A 22,224-nucleotide genomic window follows, 5' to 3' on the forward strand; every position below is an offset into this window, starting at 1 on the left:
AAATCAGCGCAGCAAAGCAACTGCGTGGCGTTGCTTATTTAGTTTCCCAGCTGCACCCAGTGAACCTGAAGCAACGAGAGGCGCTGTTTTCGACTCAAATGAGTGCTTCCAGCGCATACAGTTCAGTTTTACTGTATGGTTTTTTTTTGTTTCCCTTTCTCTCCACCTTTCATGATTGTACACTTGACTGTTCCACCGTCAAAGGTCCTCCATCTTGTCAGATTGAGGCGGACCTAACGGGGCGCGCATGAACGACCTCAGCAGTTCTCATAGGAATACCAGGAGAAGGAGAGGTTGCTACTACAACATTTCAGCATCAGCATTGATCCAGAAATCAAAGGTTTGATGTAAAATTTAGAAAGAATTGCAAGATATACCCCGTAAACTTATTCCACTTTTTGTTCGGATGCAGCCACAAACTTTACACAAAATAGCACATAATCAGGATGTGGAAGGAAAAAATAATGCTTGATTTTCAAACCTTTCTACGTGTAACGGCTTAAAAGTGTGGCATGTAGCTGTCCAATCTGACTGAGGCTAAGGTACAGAGAACATCTGTCAACATCTTTTTAAACTCTGCCTCCATATATTCCATATGATTTAGGCCTGGACTTTGACTGGACCATCCTAGCACACAAATACAATCCTTTATATGTTGTTGGTATGTTTGAGGAGGTTGTCCTGCTGGATTGTGAACAGTCCCCTGAGTTTTAAGTCTCCACCAGCTTCTCTGTGCCAGCTGGTGAAAAATGCCCCCACACTATTATGCTACTTTATTGTGTTTTACGACGGTAAAACGTGGTAGCGGCAAAGTCCTAGATTTACGTTCAGAAAATCTGAGCAACAGAAATGAAAGGAAGAAAGGTGGGGAGAAAGAAGAAGAAGATGGCGAGAGAAGCATAGAGGGAGCACAAACCAAGTCTGCCTCTAAACCTGCAGAAAGAGAAAGAAACAAAACCAAGAAACCACAGCAGCAAACAACATAATCAGTATATTCTACCAGTAGCTTCTCCAGATTATAAACCTTTTTCATGTCTTGGCGTCTTGACTTCTAGGGCAATTGGTTGCACTTGATTTTATTTAAGGGTATCAGTAAAATGAGGGCCGAATGCCGAAAGCAGTGTAGATTCTCATTATAACCGAATGACGTATTAGCACAAAGAGCTTCATGCCAGTCAACCGCTCTCTAGTCAGGAATCTAATTAGCTCAACAAAGGCACATTAACCTTATCATGGATTTAATGGCAATTAGACGCATGTAAGGCCGCTTACAAGTGACTTGAACTTATTCTTGATTATGAGGCTGATAAAAGCTGATGCAGGGTAGAATATAAGGGTCCAAATTAATTATTTCACAACAGCGTAGATTAAAAGCTGCTTCCATTGACGGATGCAGCTGACTGCCACCGCCGGGTGAGTCTAGGGAACACGGCCGGCTAGACGGGGCTCTGCCGGGCCAGGTTGTGACAGGATTGTCCCAGTCCATGAGCTGGGAGGCATTTTGTAACGAAGATGATCAGCGCGAGGTGCCAGAGCCGGTCTGTCGGTCGAGCAAAAACGCTCCAGCGGCTTCCGGGGCTCCACGCCGGCCTTGGAGCAGAAGGCAGAAAAGAAAAGATCCTTGGGAGAGCGCGGGCCTCCTTTATTCTCCTACACGAGAGCGCGCGCGCGCGTGTGATCCGCGGGCCTGAAGTGTCCGCCGGGACCACGGCGAACGGAGGTTTAATTGGCCATATCCAGTGATGGATGGCTGTTCAACCTTTTGTTACTCATCAGTGGCAGGATGCACCGAGGCTTGCTTGTTTCACAATATGAGGCTGATTGTGGGGTCTATTAAAAATCAGCCTCTGGAGGAGATGTCACTGTGCCGCGACGCCACAGCTTGAAAGGAGAAACTCCGGAGTGATCTGATTTGAAGAAAGAAAAGGAAAAAAAAAAAAGAAAAGAAAAAAGAATCAACTTGCGCTCAGTTGATTGCCCATTATATCGCGAAGGCAGTAAAAACATGATTGAAAAACTGATCACACTTAATGAGTTATCTCTATCCACAGAGACATCCGGAGGGAGATAATTGACATTAATTATCCGCTTTTGTTTCTCGGGCAACGTAAATCAAAGCGGGGAGGGGGGGAAAAATATCTTACTTTTTATTTAATCGCAAACAGAAATCATCGTGTCAAGCAAATTCCTGATTGAACGGCGTGTACGTTAATGACATAATCACTCCCTCGCCGAACAATCGGGGCTGGTGGAAAAAAAAAAAAAAAAAAAGTTCCCTCTCTTTGTGCTCAAGAGTGATTGATGCGCTCAACGGTTGGGAAGACGTGCGTCAGGTTCAAGATACAAAATGCCTGTTTTTGTTCGGTAAACTGTGTGCAGGGGAAGGAGCTCTAAGTGAAGCAGAAAGCAAACAACTCCCGAGTATCGTCTCAGACACTCTGGCAGACGGAGATGAAAACAGAAACAGGCTGACGGCAGGAAGCGGAGGATATCCAGGCGAAGCGAAGCCGACTTTGCTCGAGGAGGGCTTCCTTTGCACTTCACAGGGGAGGTGCCAAAGTGAGAGGAAATTAATAAATAAATAAATGGCCACTTTTGCAGCAGGGTTGGGGGATAGGGGGGGTTCTTTTGACATCCCCTAACAGTTGAGAGTAAGCTGGAAAAATGAGTGATGCTCGTTAACTCTGACCCAAATCCTGCTCGACAGTGGGAGCTGTTAAAACACGGAGCAGACTCGGGAGTCTGGGTGACCTAGATAGCATTGGCTCTGAAAAGCAGCCATACATCACATTAAGTCGCTCTTCGCTCTAATACAATCAGGCATATCTCTCTCATTGGTAATGAAAATGACATTCTGATAAGGTTCTTTGTGACACGGAGAATAAATACCTCTCCGTCCGCCGACACGCCGATGCCTCGTCTGTTGGGACGGACTCTCGGGGTAGACTGCTCCTTCGCCGCTGGACCTGGGTGACATTATCAGACTTCTGAGCGGACACGGACTGTGACACCATAGTCGGACGAATGCGAACCAGAACTCGCGGTGATGAGTCGTCCTCGGTTACCAGCTGTTGGTGGAGGAAATGGAACATGTCTGAGCAAAACAGTTCACTTCTTTTCTTCGTTGTTCAGCCGTTCGCTTTGTAGGTCGACTCGACGGGTTTCATCGAGCGTCCCTCTTTGTCTCACCACCACATGTTCTTTTTCACATCATCTTAGAGCTCTCTTCATTTTGTGCAATATGTTCACTATCCTTCCTCTTCACATGTGCAAATTATGTCAACCTCGTTTCTCAAACTTTGTCTCCAACCCTTGTTGACCTGAGTCGGCCATTACAAATGTGCGCAAAAACTTTGTTGATATTTTAAAGGGTTGTGGTTGTGGTAGTGTCATCATTTGTAAATATGATGCTAGAATTAGAATTGCAGCCCAAAAGTTCATCGCCAGTTCAGAGTTCATTAGATAACAGGATGATTATTGGAGATTTTAGCTAGGCCAGGATGTTTATAGATATGTCATTTTGCCTGAGTTCATTGTTCAGACATAAAAGGAATACAGGAAATTGTTGTTGCATGTAAAACACATCCAGCTCTCATTGAAAATTTGTTTCACTTCCCTCACTGTCCTTTTTTTATCAGTTCTGATTTAAAAAAGAACAGTACCCTTGAAATAACACAACACTAACTCGGGTAACGTTTCAGCAAGATATAGCAGCTTGTTTTAAGTCAATAATTCCTAGTTATTGATAGAAGTACTTGTTCCATTGACAGATTATTTCACTTATAACAAATCTTTTTCCCATGTTATAAGTGAAATAAGCTGCTAATGTAAATGTATATACTTATATTTGCACTAGAAACTGGACCAAAAAAACTTTGTGTTTTTTGCAGTAAGTTCTTGTTTTTCACTTGAATTTTACTTTCAGACTAGTTTGACATTAGAAGTGATGACTTTTATAATCTTTTGTCCATGACTGAATGAAAGGTCTTCCGATACACCGCTCTTTGGTGCCTCCAGTTTTCCCGGTATCTGTCCTTCCTGTCGTGGCCATTTCCAGAAGTCTTTCCGGGGGAGAAACTGACGAGGGTCTTGGAAACAAACTTCCAACATTGTCGCCATCACAATGTCACACAATGTCACACAATGTCAGACATGACAATGAACTCCCTGCTACTCCCAGTGCCCAGCTTCTTTTCTGTCCTCTCTTTCCCCGACAATAGCACCTCAACTCGCCAACCGAAGCCGCGGTGCCAGCTTGGCACGGCTTGGCCCGTGTTAGCGGCAGATGATTCAAGGGCATTAAAACACAATGCGGGGGTTTCCAGTTCACGGTGCCAGGAGTGGCACCGCCACTGTTTGCTTTGAAACAGCCTCTCCCATCCTCTCCTGCTGTTGGACCCATTAGCAGTCCATCCTCCGAAAATTTGCTTTGCGTGCAACAGCAGCGCCGGTCATGGTTTGCTGTTCTGTATTTACTCATGAGCAGTACATAAAGTGAGAGTGTTAAATATTTCACCAGAGGTCTTCTTCATGGGTGGCCGCTACAGCAGCGAGCATTAGCTGCACACTCATTAAGGATTGATGATCCAGAAGAGATAATAACATCTTTGTTGATTTGTTAAATTGCTGCCCGCCATTTCATGCGTTAGCACTGTAATGAGTGAACAAGGGGGCATGTGTCATTTTAATTTTTAACCACCTCTAGCTTAACATTTGTCATCTCCGTCTCCTTGCCTTGCAGTGCTGAGAGCTACGGACTGTGATGGGCTGCCAACCCGCATCTGAAGTGCTCCAACAAAGAATAATATCCACTTCTGACCTGCTCTGAAGAACAATATTTGATTCAATCAGCGTTGCAAGTCTCCCCCAGGGGGATCGCTCCTGAGCAATAGGTGAACCTTCGTGAAGAAACACTGGAGACCATGTGATACTTGACCTTCACTGAGAGAACTCGGGTGCTCTCCGGAGGATGTCAGATCTGATCTGAAGCCGTCCCTCCAGAGGATCGTTCGGCTCATAATTCAATCGGCTCTTCGATGTTTTGCCCGGCGTCGCTCAAACGCCGCGGACCAGCAGTGACGGGGCGCATCTGTTGACGCCGGATCTTCATTTGTTGAGGAGTAGCAGACACGTCGCCATGGATTTGACTGAGATTATCCATACCAAAGAGCGGCTGTGAGAAACACGGAGAGCCGACGGAGGGCGAATCGAACACCGGGAGCTCGAGGGGGGTCAGCGAGTGCTCTGCTAAACTCATGGTGGATCTGCTGTGAGCAGGACAAGGGACTCAGCGGTGGAGGATGTCAGCAGAGGCCGAGGTCCAGTCGGGTGTCAAAACCAGCCAGCGAAAGGAGTCCAGGAGGATCAGAGGTACGTTCAGTTCTAACAGAACAATTTTTAAGTTTCGTTGACAGGCTGGTGTCTGTTTAGTAGTACATGATGAAGCATGAGATGGATAAACGGACCGAGGCATTATTAGAGGCCCTGAATGGGTGAGGCATTAAGGAAAGGTCTTGGCTACGTTTTTACCTCCCACACACGGTTATGACAGGAGGTGAACCAAGAAATTGACTTATGACCGGAAACAAGCAACTTTTTTTCAATGACTGTTCCTGACCTGTGACTGAAACTCAAGATTCTGATGTTTTTCCAATCAGTAACTACAGCTACATTTCCATTACAAAAGTTTTAGTATTTCACCAATGTCAGGAAAACAACAATTCGCAATTGAAGTGTTTCCGTTAAATAAGAAACAAAATTAAAAACGCATGTTGAAGTCATTTAAAAATGCTATGCGCTATCATCCGCCATCATCCTCCATCCTCCTCCATCATCCTCCTACCACTTCCTGTTGTCTTATTCTTTGTGGTTTGCACCAGTGGCAACACCCAGTTGTTGAGTACATAAATTTTTCCTAGCACCAAAACTTTTTATCAAAAAAACAAGCTTTTTCAAAATGGATGTGTTTCCTTTAAGCAAGTTTATTTTTTAAATGTAAAATTGCACCATTTTACAGTCAATGGAAGAGCAACTTATGTTTCCATTCGATTGTTATACAATATTTGAAACGTTGCGACTAACTTGTATGACAATTGGATGGAAACATATCTAATACTTTCTGTATATGTTGTGAAAATGTGGTTTAAAACATACACCCAGTCTTTGAAGAGATATGTAGTTTTTCTCTTTTTGTTTTTCCTCCACCTGTCCCATCTCATCAATTAACAATGTCTGGACTGTAAATGCATAAAAAATATTCAGCTTGGCAGTTCTTTTCGGACGGGTGTAAAACGATTAGGAATAGAAACAGGTCGGCAATAAACTGGCTGTTTTTGCTAGCCTGGCAGACAGTGAAGATAACCCTGCACCTTGTTACGGATGGAGCTAAATAACATCAGACATGGAGGAAAAGAAGCCGCCACTCAGCCAGGTCCACTGAGAGCCTTCGTGTCTCATCTCGGGGATCCAGATGTAGTAACAGCCATCCCCACGTAGCCCCAGGGTTCGGCGGCACAGTGATTCAGGTGTCACGGACAGGGTAATTCACACCATGTCGCCGCGGCGAACGGCATAAGTGATCTGATTGGAAGAGGCATCCTCCGTGCGCTGAAAGCTTGAACCGGGATTGGATTGGCTTTGAGTAGGAAGATGCAGAGCGCTACAGAGAGCGGGATCGTCTTTGAGGTCGACTGAACCAGCAGGAGCTTCAGCGTTTGCCTTCCACTTCTTCATCCTGCAGTCTTTCCCCCTCGCCTCTCCATCCACGAAACAAAGCCGCTGCAGCTAGTAGTTCAGTGGGTTTCGGCTACTGTGAGTTTGCAGTAACAAGGTCGCGGGGGCCAAGTCCTCGGTGGCTGTTTCACAAGTTCTGTCGGATCGCTCTGATAAATGGCTCGGCTGGAGGAGGGCCCATCGATTTGAGTTAAGTGGAGAGGTGGGGAGGGGTGAAGGGGGGCGAGGGGGAGCGTCCGCCAGACGGCTCAGGAAACGGAGACTTTCTGCACAGAGTATCAGCCTCTGGCTTTAACATGTTAATCGCGCGCTCCAGGAACTGTCACAAGCACTGAAGAGGTGATTTAGATCTATATGAAGTAGAATTGAGTCTGCATGCAGAATATATGTATGCAGATGGATATGTGGGTTCAGCCGCTTGGTGATTCCAGATGTCTTTTAGGTGAAGGACGCTATGAAATCTGGCATATGGAACGTACAGTGGTGTGAAAAAGTGTTTGCCTCTTATATCGTTTTGTCTTTTTTTCACTTTTCTACAGCCAGGATGTTAACATGTCAGTTTTGGTTGCTTGCATAGATTTTAACTCATTAGAATTTGAAAAATTGATTGATTTTTTTTTTACATAAAAAGATTCCAGCCAGACAATTTGTATACTCTCGTTTCTGTAAATCTGACGCACGAGCGATGGACGACATTTCTCTTGGTCAGCTAAAAACAACCTGATGGGACCCTGGAACAAACTATTGTTGTTTTCAATCTGTGCTAAAACAACAAGTTCAGGCCCAGAAAAGGATTTCAATGCTAAACTTGTTGCGGATGCCCCCGACGCTAACGTTAGCGTCCTAAGTTCACATTTCTAAAGGATTTTTTAAAAGAGGTTCCATGAATAATCACTTGAAATCTGTAGAATAGCACTTTGCATCAATCTGATAGTTGAATAACCTAAATAATGGATTAAAAACAAGAAACTCCTATATTTATTAGATAATTTATTATTTATTATTTCTTTATTATTATTAGATAATTTAGCAGTAAAATGGGTGTTTGAATTGAAAATGTTTCTTATTATGTTGATACGTAGTTTTTGATTAAAATGTGATTAATTACAGACCCTGCAATTATTAGCTCTATTAAAAAAAATTTAATCGAGTCCCTCTACTACATCGAACGTATGTTTAAACCAAGTGGCGGGAAATCTATCTGTTTAAAAATACACCACCCTTCTTGTTTAGTAATGAATAAACCGTAATTAATCAGTTTCATTTATAACACCCAGGCCTGATTACTGCCATGTGCAGAATCAAGGAGACACTTAAACAGAACCAGACTGCAGCTTTTCCTGGTTCGGACCGCTCGCTGTGCTCGTGGGTTTTGTGCTGTACCAGAAAAGCCAGATGAAAAATGTCTGGATGTTAGTTTTTGACCTTGACCTTGAGTGCAAATGAGGTCATGCAGCGGCGCAAAGGACTCCAGTAACCTTACCTCTGATTGAATCGGACGGAGATGCTGCGGCGTGACCTTAAACGCTTTAAAATGCTTTAAAACCCACCAGTGTGGCTGAATTAAAACACATCTGTGAAAACAAGTGGACAAAATCCGTGGCTAGTTAATCACAAACGGTTGGTGGCAGCTGTCAGGGATGAAACAATCAGCTATCGGGCTTAGGGGGCAATTACTTGTTCAGTTACGGTCAGATTGGTTTGGATAGCTTTTCCCCTTTAATATGAAGTCATCACTGAAAACTGCAGACTGCTGTGATGTACTAAGTTTCGTTTCTGCTCTTGTCTAAATGTGTCGAGAACGAAGCCAAAACCAACCTGAGGTAAATGTGCATCTTAATGCTTTCTGACTTCCCCGTCCTCATGACAACTCTCAAGGCTAGTCTCTTCAAATAAAGGCAGCAATCTAAAAAAATAAAATAAAATTGTGAGAGTATACTCCCAAAACTTCAAAACGTTGAACTGCTGACAGAAGAAAATTGCTAAGTGGTTGAGAGTTGTTGGAAAGCCATAGAAAGGTAGTAATGTCTTTAACAACTCATGTCCCAGTTTGCTGTGTGGCTTTGTCTGCAGGTTTGTCTCAGAGTGTGTGACTTGTTCTCTTTCTGTACATGCTGAGTCATTGGGAAGCAAGCTTTTGTTTTCTTCATGTAAAATATTATAGGAATTATAGAAGCTTCAGTGTTGTTGGGCCCTGTTGTTCTTCTGTTCAAAAGACAGAAAGTAAAGATTGTGACATTTAGACTCATCTATTGTCTAAATGTGTAAAAGCCACAGAAAAGTGTTATCTTTTTTTTTTACCATTAACAGCAATAATCCCGTCACAATAACAAATTTTGCTGGATGATAAATTGTCCCATGGAATTATCGCAATAAACGATAATGTTGATGTTTTGAGACCATTTTCAAGTAATATATTTGTCATGTTGTGACGAAATTTGGCCCCAAATGCAGCAGGCGAAAGACGTAAAATTCTGTAAACTTACAAAAATGTGAACAATTTCGCAATGAAGATATGTAAAAAAAAAAAATTACTATTTTAACAAATTCAGATGGTTGCACAATAATTGGTTCCCTTTATGGAGATGTCTTGTAGAGCTCCTCCAGCCTTTTAAGGCAGCATTTTTCTACCGTTTCATGTGAACAGGTTGGAACATATAGAGAGTTTCACCCTTGACCTTTTTGTACCTTCTCTCTGGACTGGAGACCCGATAACTCTTTTGATCCATGGTCTTCAGCTAGAGCCACAGCTTTTATACACTGTTTAGGTCTGGAGGCTGTGATGGATATAGAAGAGTGTCAATTATGGTAACATATGCTATTATTGATTTGGCCAAAGGTTTTAAATCACTCTACACCAATCTATTACTTGAAAATGGTCTCAAAACATCAATATTATCATTTATCGCGATAATTACTGGGACGATTTATCGTCCAGCAAAAATTAGTTGCTGTGACATGATACCGCTGATGCCATAGACTTTAACAAGAATCACAGGGTGTTGAAATGTGAAACAATCCCAAAGCATCACAGATCCTCCACCGTGCTTGGGCATGAGGAGGTTTCCACATAATCTGAAGGGTTAGCTGTTTAAAACATCAATACTAATCGTATCTGATTGAATCCTCCCAGGATGGTTTAGCAAAGTTTACTGCGACGTAGAGTTTTATTGGCTTTAAATGGTTGCTGTGGTAACCCCAAGGTTTGTCTTTTTTTCTGCAGCAGTAAACTTTACTTTTTAAGCTTCTTATCATATGAGATATGGATTATGGACAAGAAGCAAGCAGGTAAACGTCTTGGTAAAAGTTTATGTCACATTTCTAGCCAATCTAGTGAAACCCTAACCCTACTAATTAAAATGTCAAATTTAACTAAAAAAAAACTTGTTGTCAAATTTGTTTTAAAGGTACTTTTAAGCATAGCAATAATTTTGAGAACATGTGATTTATTTTTTTACCACGAAACAATGCGCTCTGTTTTTAGTGTGTGTTGCTATTGTAGTAAAACCAATGACTATTAACACATCTTGACCAGGGACAGCAACAAACCTGCAGATTGATACTGAAACATGGACACCATGTTTCAGTATCAATCCGAATACTGATTGATATTGAAATCAGTATTCAGTATCAATACTGATCCAGTTATCAAATCAGATCCAGATTTGATAACTGGATTTGATAACTGCAAATTCAGTTATCAAATCCAGTTGACAACTGGATTTTCTTTATGCTCGAAACCAGTTATCAATACTTTCAATACGTAGGTCAGAAATCCAAATTTTTTTTTTCCAACATCGGTCCGACACAGACATTAATATTGGATTGGTGCATCTCTACTGAAATCATCAGTGACAGACATGATGTAGAGATTAGGGGAAGGAAAAATAACCCAGCTGTGGGGTGTAAATGTTATTCAGTTTCCATCCAACACAAATAATAACAGTGGCATCCCACCAAGAAATAGAAAATCCTTGCTTAGCCGTCCATGACAAAGCGTCCTTAAAGAGGCTAGGACAGAGTAGCATACTTCTCAGCAGTGAGTAATTACCCAGTCCTGATAGCTGATGGATTTAACGTTAGCTTTGTTGTTCATAGCGTTTCCAGCTAATGGCTAAATATAGATTCCAGCCGGATCCTCTAATGCATCATGTGCTGCTTTACCCCCCCCCCCCCCCCCACCTCCGCCTCCCTCTCTTTACTTCTCATGCAATTCTAATGGGCCTGAGATGAGCGCGGAACATTAACGCGATGCTGGACACGCTCTCTCGCAGCGGGGACGCACGGCGGCCACGTCTGCTCTGTAAAAGCTAAAGCGTCGGTCCGCACGTCCGTAGAACTTCCTTTCATGTGTGACTTTACTATCACCATAGCAACTGTTGCTCTCCGACTGTAATCTGTGCACAAGAAATGTTTCAAAAAAAAAAAAAAAGAACAAACCAGAGGAAGACGGAGATAACAAGCTGACCAGACACTGAGGCAGCATGTCAGATGAAAGCCTGTGTTTTTTTTTTAACGTTGTCTGCTGAAGTTGGGATTGTCCGCCTTCTTCGTGTTCTGCTGCTCTGCTCTTAAAGCAAGCGTTCAGAACTTATAAAGTGGGATTCTTTTAAAAGGTTGTTAGCAGGTCATGGGTTACATGCGGTAGACAAGCCGGTGTCAACATGATGGAGCTGATTTGTCCTCTCTGAAGCAATAGCCATTTGCCTCAGACTCCTATTTACTTTGCTCAGATGTGAACTGCTTCCAAACTTTCAGCAGCACCGCATCATGAACCATCTCTTTTTGGTACAGAGGTAGAATGCGATGAAAATCCAGATGGACCTCAGGAATGATGGTCATTTTCAAGCCGATCTGCTGTGTAAGGACGGGCTTGTGCCATCCACGCTTTGATCACGCCCCGTCGACTTCTCCTGGACTTTGTAGGTGCATTTCTGATTGCTGAGACCGCAAAAAGGAGAGGGCAGATTAATTCACTAGTCATTTATCGTGCAATAAAAGCGCCGTTCACACCTGCTTTGCTCTCCTCTGTCAGTCCAGTGACAACGAATGTGTCAGTGTAATGTCTAAATTACCAACGCGGTACTTTTGCTCAAAGATTTACGATGGCAATCTGTCCAAGTTGGAATTAGTAACTTTATATGTGTTGCTTTTGAAAAGTGCAAACTTTGGCAGAAGGAGATGCTCAGGGCATGTTGTTTTTCAGACAACTAACTGCTGGAGGATGCTGCAGCTTCTCGTCTTACGGCGTCCTGCATGTTAGATAGGGTTTGATATGATAGCACTGCAGCCTCTGAGTTTTTCACCTCTCTCATGACTTTCTGTTACATTTTCTTGTGAAACAAGAAAATGAAACGCCTCGTCAACTCTTGCATCCATAATTTGGTCACCAGATAAGCCAGGTGGTGATGGATTATTTTTGTGGCTGTTGAAATATTTTCCTCCATGAGCTCCACAGCAACAGAATCATTCACCTGGGGATAAATCGTGAACAAAACTGACATCTAAACTGGAATAATTAAATAAATAAAATGAGACGGTGACGTCAAATGCAGCAGGACATTGGTAATTCCACGTCCTTGATCCCAGTACATGTGCCCTATTCACAACAAGACTGTATAAAAACAGACAAATACTGTAAAAATGAGACCAAACCTGGTGTTCTATAACGGCAGGGAAATTGAAAACTGAAACAAAAAATATGGCTGGATTTAACTGAGTTTAGTGCCTTTCCATAAAAACTTTGCATGTTCTCTTCAAGAATGAAAATGTTTTTTTCTTTATCTTTACTTCACTGTGCCTTTAGTATTTAAATATGTATTGATATTTATTTAAATTTTAACCTTGAAACCTTTTCAACTGTAACACCTGGAGCAAAGTGAAACGCCTGACCTGCTCCAAAAGTCACAGAAGCTGATGTGAACGCTTTGTTATTGATTTCTGAGCAGCTTTACTTTTCTATCAGAGCTTGCCTGAATGTAGGTAAGATGTTCCTTCCTGTAGGCGTTTCAAGTGGAAAGGTCACGGCTGTAACAGACACGGAGCACCAGTTTCCCCACACATGAACAAAACATCCATAACAGCTATTTCCTTCACTACGTGCCATTTATTCAGGTAAAATAACAGCCTTGTGGCGCTCTTATCCAAAGCCCGCTCTCGACCAACACCCGTCAGCACAGAGCACGGTACTCAGCTGGCAGTCGGTGACCTATCGACTCCGAAGAGAATTTACTTGTTGTTCTCACCTTTAGAAACCCAGAACTTCTTCCACCACCTCTGGGTACACAAGAACTTCGATACTGTGCTTCATTTTTAACGTCGTCGGCGCGGTTGAATGAGGGAACATCAGCTGCTGTTAGTGTCAGCAAATGCGTTTGCGTGTGTTTGCTGAGGCCTACGAGAGTTATGCTGTGCACATGGAGGAGGCAGATGGTGGGGACAGATTTTCTATTCTCGGATATTCGTTTTCTTTACCGCGTCTTATAGGCATCTGCTCCGATAGGGCTTACCTTGTGTTGCTTTTCTCTGTTTTTTTTTCCTTCTTCTTTCATAAAACATGAAATCTTCTGTGCTGAGATACGGGAAATAATTGTAACCGTCGCAGCTTTCGTGGTGATGAATTAAAACAGGATGGTGTGCGGTGCGTCCTGCCAGATGGGAGGGGAGGGAGGGGGCGGCGCGTACACCATGAGACGCTCTCAGAAAGGTTCCGAGGTTAACCTGCCTCGATGCTTGCATCCCCAACAAAAACGTCCCTGTTGCCAAGTCCTTATATCTGGAGGGGCACTTCTGACTCTCCATCTGTTACCATCTGTGCCTTCGCTGTCCCCGTTCTACTGTGACAAGGAAACCCATTCAGAGACTGGCTCTGAAACGGTACGGAGCATGGCGAACAGTAAATGTTCCCTCTGTGGTCCTGGAGCGCAGCTTCGGTGTCAGGTAGGGGATGACAATGTTTCATTTGAAACCCTCTGACATCCTGTTGTCTTGAGCTGCATTTTTGAAAACTTTAGTTCATCATGTTCCAGTTTCTGTCATCGTCTTAAGACATGAGGGCAAGAGGAACTTCAGCTAAGCAAGAGTTGGGATTGGGGCTTTTTTCCCCCACCTGACAACTACAAACGTCAATGTTTTTCATTGGGATTTGTTTGTTGGAATCCAACAAAATATAGCGTGCGATTATGTAACAAATGGATTATGATGTGTCGTCTTTCAAATCTTTTTCATGAATACCAATCTAAAATAGTTCGTACTTAGCTTTTGGCGTTCTGATACCAACAGATGAAATCTAAACAAACCTTCAGGACTCAACTATTCAGAATATCGTCCTCCTGTGTAAATCCAACTATATCTAAGATATCAGAGGCTTGTTAGAGAACTTTAGTGAAACAAAAAGCATCACAAAGACCAAAGAATACCATGGTAACTCTACAGACTTCAGGTGGGAGAATTGGATGTCAGAACTAACCATCCATCCATCGTCTGTACAGTCTTATCCTTAAAGGATTGCTGGTTGGCTGGTGCCTTTTGTCCAATGGTCACTGGCCAAAAGCAGGGCATATGCAAGTTGGAGAGATTAGCTGACCTGACAGTCATATTTTTAAACTGAGGAAGCCAGAGCGAGCCCACACATCCACCAGGAGAACATTCAAACTACATGCAGGCTGGAATTTGAACCCAGGACCTTGCTGAAAGGCAACATTGCCACCAACTGTTTTGCAACAGGACAACCTCAATAATTAATGTCCATGAGTACATGGCACATCTGAGCTAACTAACTAAATGTTGCTGCACATCTGTCATTTTACTTCAAACCTGATTTTTAGTGAGCCAAAAAAAATAAATTATTGACTAAACTAATTTTTACTCTTCTTTGAAGGGAAAAAGTTATTTTTTTTCCAAACTCGTGTTTTTATATTTTTTATAATGTCTATTGCAATGAATGCTACGGCCTACAATGTCATGAAAACATAAGTGCAAAGTCTATACATATTACACATAGATTTTATGTAAAGACTAATTAGTTTTGACCTCAATCTTTGAATCTGGGGGTCTGGATATTTGTTTATCTGAAGTATGACATAGGACACAATGTAGAGAACGTAGAATACAAAATATACTTTTGCCTTCAATATTGTATTACTGAACCAAATGCATTGACGTGACAATATAAAATAGATGTGAAATCACAAATTAGCCATGAAATACTAAGGATAACTATTTCTTGTTCTTCTCTGAAAAGAGCCGGACTTCCTGTCACTAAGGCAGAGCAGGACCCTGATCATACAGCCAGAGCTTTAATTAAATCTTATTCATGTGTTAGAATGGCCCAGTCAAAGTTCAGATCTTGGACTGAATTGAAAATCTGAGATATGACTTAAAAATTTGCTGTTCAGAGATGTTTTCCTTCCAGTTTCACTGAGTTTATAACATATTGTAAAAACAACGGGCGAAGATGTCGGTGCCTAGAAATCCCAAACCGGGAGAGACGTTCCTCAACATAGAAAAACAAATAAAGTGACAAAAAAATTCACCTCACACTTTTAAAAATCCTCTTTTGTGGTGTGTCACACAGAATCCCAATAAAATGCACTGACGTTTCGGTTTGCATTGGTATGGATGTAAAAAAAAAAAAAGAAACCGAGAAAAGATGGGGTATGAATACTTTTGCCCTGTGCATGCACATCAGAACAGCAGGACTCTGACCGCCGGTGTGCGGCGTTGCATGCAGCAGGCCACTCTTTGTCAGACAAATCTCCAGTCTCTTTCGTCACGAGCAAAATCATTGTGAGGGCCATTCAGCTCTGGCCTTCCAGAAAGCCCGAAGAATATATATATATATATATGTGTGTGTGTGTGTGTGTCACCTCCCTTCACGAGCGCTCACACACAAACACACACCTTCTCCTCACCTCTTCGATCTGACAGAGTGCAACAACATGAAACAGCATGCCCCTCAGCTCTTTAGTTTTCAAAATACAGCACGCTCGCTCCTCTCGATCTGAACCCGGAGCACGTAGCACACGAGTTACGCCATGCGCCGACTTGAGACGCTCGTTCCCTGTGCAATCCATGCTTTTTTTTTTTTTTTTTTTTTATGAGCATCTATCTGTGCGTTAACCTCAAAATCTCTCCAGAAGTATCATTTGGCGGATGGAGGGTGGAATGAATAAAAGGCACGCTTGCATGTAAAGAAACAAAATGGCACGGAGCATCTGGTTGGAGCTCATCTTGAGAGAGTGGCGCTGAATTGGGCCGATTGTGTTTAAAATGCAAGTGGAGCAGCATGCATTTTGCATTACATTACAGAGCGAGTGAGTCAGGAAGATCAGGCGAGAGAGCGCACAACGCCATGTGAATAGACTGTAGATACAGCAGGAGGGTTGGTTTGAACAACAGCGATCCTTTCAGAAGAAACGTCTCCCGGGCACCTCCTGCTCTTCTTCTTAATCAGTCTGTCGATGGATCCTGAACGTTGGCGTCTGACTAGGGCTGCTCCGTGTACGATGGAGGCTCGACGTACCGCCAGTCTCAAAATTGTTAAAATTCCAGGATTTGAGATCTTGATAAATAATTTCCAAACCTCTCCCATGATTGATGCAACACATGACCAGTACAATTCAACTGGGGGGAAAAAAATCTGTACAGGGAGAAAAAGTCAAAGAATAATAAAAAAAAAGCTGCTGTAGCGACGCTGCAAGTGTGGACACTCTGTAAATAATACTTTCTTGAAAGGCCTTTAGATTGAACTCCAGCATTCGGGTTTATTAAGTTTACACCTGTCACCATTTCTGGTGAATTTGTTGAACCAGAGATAAACTTTGGACATTTGGTTCAGTATTGCTTGAAATTTGCATCCTCTACTACCTAATGCCATAGTTTCCAGAGCGGTTACAAAAGATAACGATAATGTAACCATTAAAAGGTATCAGTCAGGAGATGCGAACAAAATATTCCTCACGATATCCCATAGAAAAGTTGCTAGGTCCAGTGCTAGGGATGCTAAGCCACTCCTCTGTGGGAGCCCTCTGTGTTTGTGTTAAAAAAAAGAAAAGTTAAAAGTTACCAAAATTTGTAGGTGTATGAGCAAGGATCCGAATTTGGAAATAATAGCGTGTGAGGTCAACGGGTAGGAAGGATGACGCAATTGGTGCACACCACCTTACGCCCAGTCCATCACATCAACTGTAGACCTCCATCAATGCTGTCACTGCTACTGGAGTATAAAAAGTTGTTTTTTTAAACTGGTATATTTAAAGTAAACTATGCTTAGCCTGGTGGTGGGCAAGTAAAGCCTGGTGGCCCGCCAGGCTTATAATGCACTGATTTCTGTACCAAACAGGCAAAAGATGGATGTTACTTTACAAAATTGATGAAACCACCATATGGAAATCTTCCAAGACTCTTGACAGTAAGAGTGAAGGTAATTTGAAAAAAGTACTAATTGTGTTCCAGATGTGATCTCGACTCTCTGTATTCCCAGCACGTCTACACTAGAAGTCCAAGACAGATGCATCTTCTCCCAAAGAAAACATACAGGCCTTCCTTACCAAGACCTTATTCGTGTTCCTGTTTCAAAATAGCCAAGCTAAAACCTTTGGGTCAGAATTCCAGAAGATAATTTTGGCACAGAAACAGCTCTGAGCTGAGAACTTTCGCTCAGATAAGACAGAGAGGTTTTTTTATTTTTTATGAGGTGGAAGAAAGGACAAACAGCAGCAGTCAGCATTGATCCGCTGGATGAGTACGGAACAGAGGAGTGACTCTGAATCAGACCCAGATTCGACGTTCACTTAAGAGACCGTAATGACTGAGCCATCATCAAACCCTCCCCCATCTGTTGAGGATTGTGGTCTCATGAATAAGTGAGAGGATTGCATATCCACGACGTGCACTTGCATTTGAACTTTTTTTTTTTTCTTCCTCCATTTTACACGAGAGTCCTTTAATTTGTTCCGTGCTATTTTCTGATTTTCCTTTTTTAAAATGTGTGGCTTGGAAGAAGAAATTCCCAACGGTTTGATGCGACATAATTGATAATAAAGTCAGTTTTGGGTGGAATAAGCTCATTTTGCTGTATCGCAGTCTTGGAGCGGAGCCCGAGAGTTGCTGCTGAGGATGTTCTACCTTGTCAACTTCATGTGCATGGATTAGCAAACCTCTTTAAGGGTGCTGCTAACTGATGTACAGGATGATCTCGTGACCTAGATTTTGAGAGAGGAAGAGGCCCTAAACTGTTAAAATTCTCTGAGGTGCTGCTGGTATCCTTGATTTGAAATTCTGCCGTCTCCCTGTTTTTTTTTACCCCACTTCTCCCGAACAAGGCTATGAGGGGTTGGTATACATTTTTGACGTGCGAGATAGCGCCCAAGGCTCGCCTCCACATGTAATCAAAACGGCGCGTCGGCAGACTGCGCGGTGACAAAATGAGAAAAAAGGTGTCGGTGTCAAGGAGATGTCAGGACGGCTGCGGAGACGGAATATTCAGCGCTGAGGTGGAGAGGATGTTAGTGGAAAGCCTGAGGCCATCCAGCCACACACTCGTGACAGCCCTCCCCTTCCTACCGCCGCCACCCGGCATCCGTCTCGTGGGGAGGGCTACGGCGGATTGTGGGTGAGCGCTGGACCGAGATAATTCCTCTCAATAGGAACCAGTCAGGTTGGTTTGTCACCAGCAATAGCACCCATGGGAACCACGGGACATGGGTGCAAGAAAGGAGTGAGTACACCCCCAGCATAATCCCCCTCGGCCTGCGTTTTTTTTTTTATTTGTTTGTTTTTGAATGCCTAACTGAATGATATAAAAGCTCGCGATAGTGTTGTCAGCGTTTCCCGGCATTTTCCCATTTCGTCCACCCACTTTGCCCAACTTCATTCCAATTTCAGCTTCAATCTTCTCTTCGTCTTTTCTCTCGTCGCGTTTAATTTGCTATTCACTCTGCATTTCCTATTCCATAAATATTTATACAAATGAACACGCACACATACACACACACACACACACACACACACACACATCCATATACACCGTATGCTTGTGCCAACGTGGCGTGATGCTAAACGTCGTCAAAATTGAAGTGAGTTCACACATCCTAATTTCCAGTATTCACCCCTCAGTTTCATTTTCTTATCTTTGTCTTGGGGATTTTCTTCCTCTTTTTTCTTCTCACTGCAGGTCAGGACCGCACGGAGGCGGGGCTTATTAAGCGTTTCCGTGGAGATGGCGTACGCTACAAGGCCAAGCTGATTGGGATTGATGAGGTGACAGCCGCGCGCGGGGACAAGCTGTGCCAGGACTCCATGATGAAGCTGAAGGTGAAAACTTCTCCATGGGTTTATCTCTCTCTCTCTCTCTCTCTCTCTCTCTCTCTCTCTCTCTTTTCATCTATGTGTGTGCGTGTGTGTCATTGAGGTTCTCATCATCTCGGTCTGATTTGGAAAAGGTTTGCTCGAGCATGACTGTATTGTCTTTTGAGTGAGTCATGGGAGCTGTCCTCTCCTGTGTGACTCATTGAATCTGTATGACTGACCTGCTGGAACACAGGAAGGTCCAACTATATCAATTCTTCGTTTTCTTTGAAGTATAAAAAAACAAAAAACAAACAGCTACTGAGGTTCTCTTGGCACCGAACTGTGTCGTTCCTCCACTTCAGTCCTCATCTAGTTAGCTGTTTTAAGTTTAGCGTAGCTCAAAGCCCTTCGCATTAATTCGCGCAAATATTTTTTTGTGACCTCCGAGGCAAACTGGCTCTGCATCCTGAGACGCTTTGAGCTGTGTATGACTTAAGTAGAAAAATCCCCCACACCCCCCCTGTAACCCCCGAAGCCCCAGCTCCCCCCAACTTACCCCCAATTAGTCTGTCTCCTCCGTGTTTTCTCGTGTCACTCACTGACTGCTATTTTTACAACAAAGTCCGTGCTGCTCCACTTGTGGCACATGTGCGAACTGCGATAACATGACCCAGATAACGTTATAGCAGGCTAGTGTTCTTTGCAGATTGTTGCAAAGTGAATCAGGTCAAATCCAGCCCCACGGTAAGAAGCAGTGCAAGTGGTTGTGCATTTGCTTTAAACATATAAGAAGCGCATGTTTATCAGTGTAAATAATTCATTTTTTTTTCTTTTTCTAAGCCACACCGAAAATGAATTCAAAGTTATTATAGGAGATTGTGCCAGATTTTAACCATGTGACTCACTTGGAGCATCTTGACCTAACTAATAACAGGTTCAAGAAAATACACTACAAAGTACCAAAGACATGTTCCAGATGGTTCTATAGCATTTTGTATCTTGTTTGTTACATAAATATTGATATAGAAATAATTATATATGCACTTATTGTTGATTTTATGGCCAGTTTCTTGTCTGTTCTCTCTTTTGTGCACACTTTAAGATGTAAAAAATGAACGATAGCAGGACAAAGTTCAAATTTACTGTTGGGTTAAATTGTTGTTTGACTTTAACTTAGACTTTGAGTATATTGTCATTCAACTGCACTTAAAAATGTACAAATTGAGCAAAATGTCATTGCACCACTCTAATGAAAGACATAATTACTGAATTATTTATTCACGCCTCATTGTAGAAATATCGCAAGAAGGCGACGCCACGTTTTTCTAGACAGAGTAGGTGGTGGAACACAGCTCCGCTGTGAAACACAATTTTCAAAAATGTAGACAAAATGAGAGGACAGTGAAACTCTCTTTAGTGCCTTATATTGGAGTTGAGCATAATTAGCAGGATTATCACAGTTTATGAAGTTAGCATTGGTTGATGGATAAAACTGGAGTCACCAAATGGAGAATGAATGTCCATACAGAATACAGTTTTCTTTCGAGAAGTTTCTTACACCATTTGTGGTGTTTCTGCATTCGTCTTAAACACTTTGTTCATACCGAGCCCTCTTCCCTCGGTAGCAACTTCCACACAGAGTGACTCAGTTAGAGCACAGTCTGTTAGACTCTAGGTGTGTTTTGCGTCTACTGATTAGAAAAAGACGGCGCTTTTAGCTTTCATCCGGCCGATCTCTGATCATGTGTAAAATCATCCAGTTCCAGTCAGCGACCAATTTCTTTGTGCGTCTGAAAATTACACTCATGAATGTTTATATTTTCTGCGTGGCAGCAGGGTGGCTCCATTAACCGACGAACAATTTTCTTTTGGTTTGAGAAAAATTTAATTACTGGGTATAAAACAAGCAAGGAGAATCTCTGATCTGATGTCAAAGTCAGATTGTGAACGCATATAAATACTGTAATAACTGACAAGCTTATGAAAACGAAAAATAAAAATCTCAGATTAAAATATGTTGAATGGCATATTAAAGTAGAGTCGATCACTCCTGCAGAGGTGATGCCATCTGTGATCATATCATCATTCATCTGGGAATAATCAATACAGAACGGACCGGGTGGTACCGGCCTCCAGGGCCGGCGAGAAAATACAATACAGTACTGAGATTACACACAAAGCATCTCCTGTATAAAAAAATGTTAAAACTATAGTTCATAAAATAAATAAATAAGAGTGCAGTTATGAGCTGTCAGTATCTTAACTTTGATATGTAATTTTGTAGAATCTTTTCTGACAGGAGGGGAAAAAATGCAAAATTTGAAAAAGGATTACTTTGGCCTTCGCTTATATTGCTGGAATGTTTCGCTGGCTGCGTTTCTATTACAAATTTGCGAAAATATTTATGTTCTGCTAATATAAAAAAAAATAAAATAAAAATTTCTAATGCAGTTTTGCGAAATAAATCTAATTTGATATGATTGAAAAACAACCTCGTCCTAGCAAAAAGACTCATCAAAAAACACAAGGTTGTTTTATTTATTTATTTTTTTTAAATTGGCTTGTTAAGTAAATTTATTTTTGTAATTTCAATTTGTACAATTTCATGGCTAACGGAAACGCAGCTAGTGTTTTACTTTTGAAACAGATATTTATGGGATGGATGCATTTCTTCATTTTAAATAAGCTTAGACAATGTAAGTAACTGAGTGCAGTAATGACACCAACATCTCAGAGATTTACAGTCTGTGGTCAAGTTCACCATAGGTGTGCTGTTGTCCTGGCCTCACGCTGACTGACCATAAAAACCTAATAAACATGTTAAATACCACCTGTTTTCACCTCCTGATTGAATCCTGCTGAGCTCCTCCAATAAAACCTGCATTATTTCAAAGAACTTTGGGCTGGAGCTGGACTCTAAAGACTAATCTCTTAATGTCTGTTTATTTGAGCTCCGCTCTGAGTTTGGTCTTAAATTAATTCGTGCAGGAGACTTGATTAATAAAATATGATTTCTCATTGGAAAAAAACTGAAACTACTTAAAGGAGGAAGGCGGGGAGGGATTTATGGAAAGCCGCACATGAGCCTCTTTGTAGGAGACTGGTTGGATAAATTGCTCTTGCTCTTATGCGTGGCTTCTTTATGTACCCCCTCCATTGGCTTTTCTAGAGCTTAAATGTGTGGGAAGCCCCAAAGGAGAG

The 22,224-nt window shown here is 42.3% G+C and overlaps 1 protein-coding gene across 4 annotated transcripts in view; it reads left to right on the forward strand.

Moving 5' to 3' along the window:
* dab1b (DAB adaptor protein 1b) overlaps positions 1-22,224 on the forward strand; it is a 64,441-nt gene that overhangs the window by 18,965 nt on the left and 23,252 nt on the right. For all 4 annotated transcript variants that reach the window (XM_008433161.3, XM_017310093.2, XM_081597971.1 and 1 more), the window contains exons 2-3: positions 4,742-5,370; positions 18,908-19,047. In XM_008433161.3, coding sequence (XP_008431383.1) covers positions 5,301-5,370; positions 18,908-19,047 — 210 coding nt within the window. In that variant the 5' untranslated portion in view covers positions 4,742-5,300. The remainder of the gene's footprint in view (positions 1-4,741; positions 5,371-18,907; positions 19,048-22,224) is intronic.

Source organism: Poecilia reticulata, chromosome 17 (genome assembly GCF_904066995.2).
Source record: "Poecilia reticulata chromosome 17, P_reticulata-male-v2, whole genome shotgun sequence".
NCBI lineage: Eukaryota > Metazoa > Chordata > Actinopteri > Cyprinodontiformes > Poeciliidae > Poecilia > Poecilia reticulata.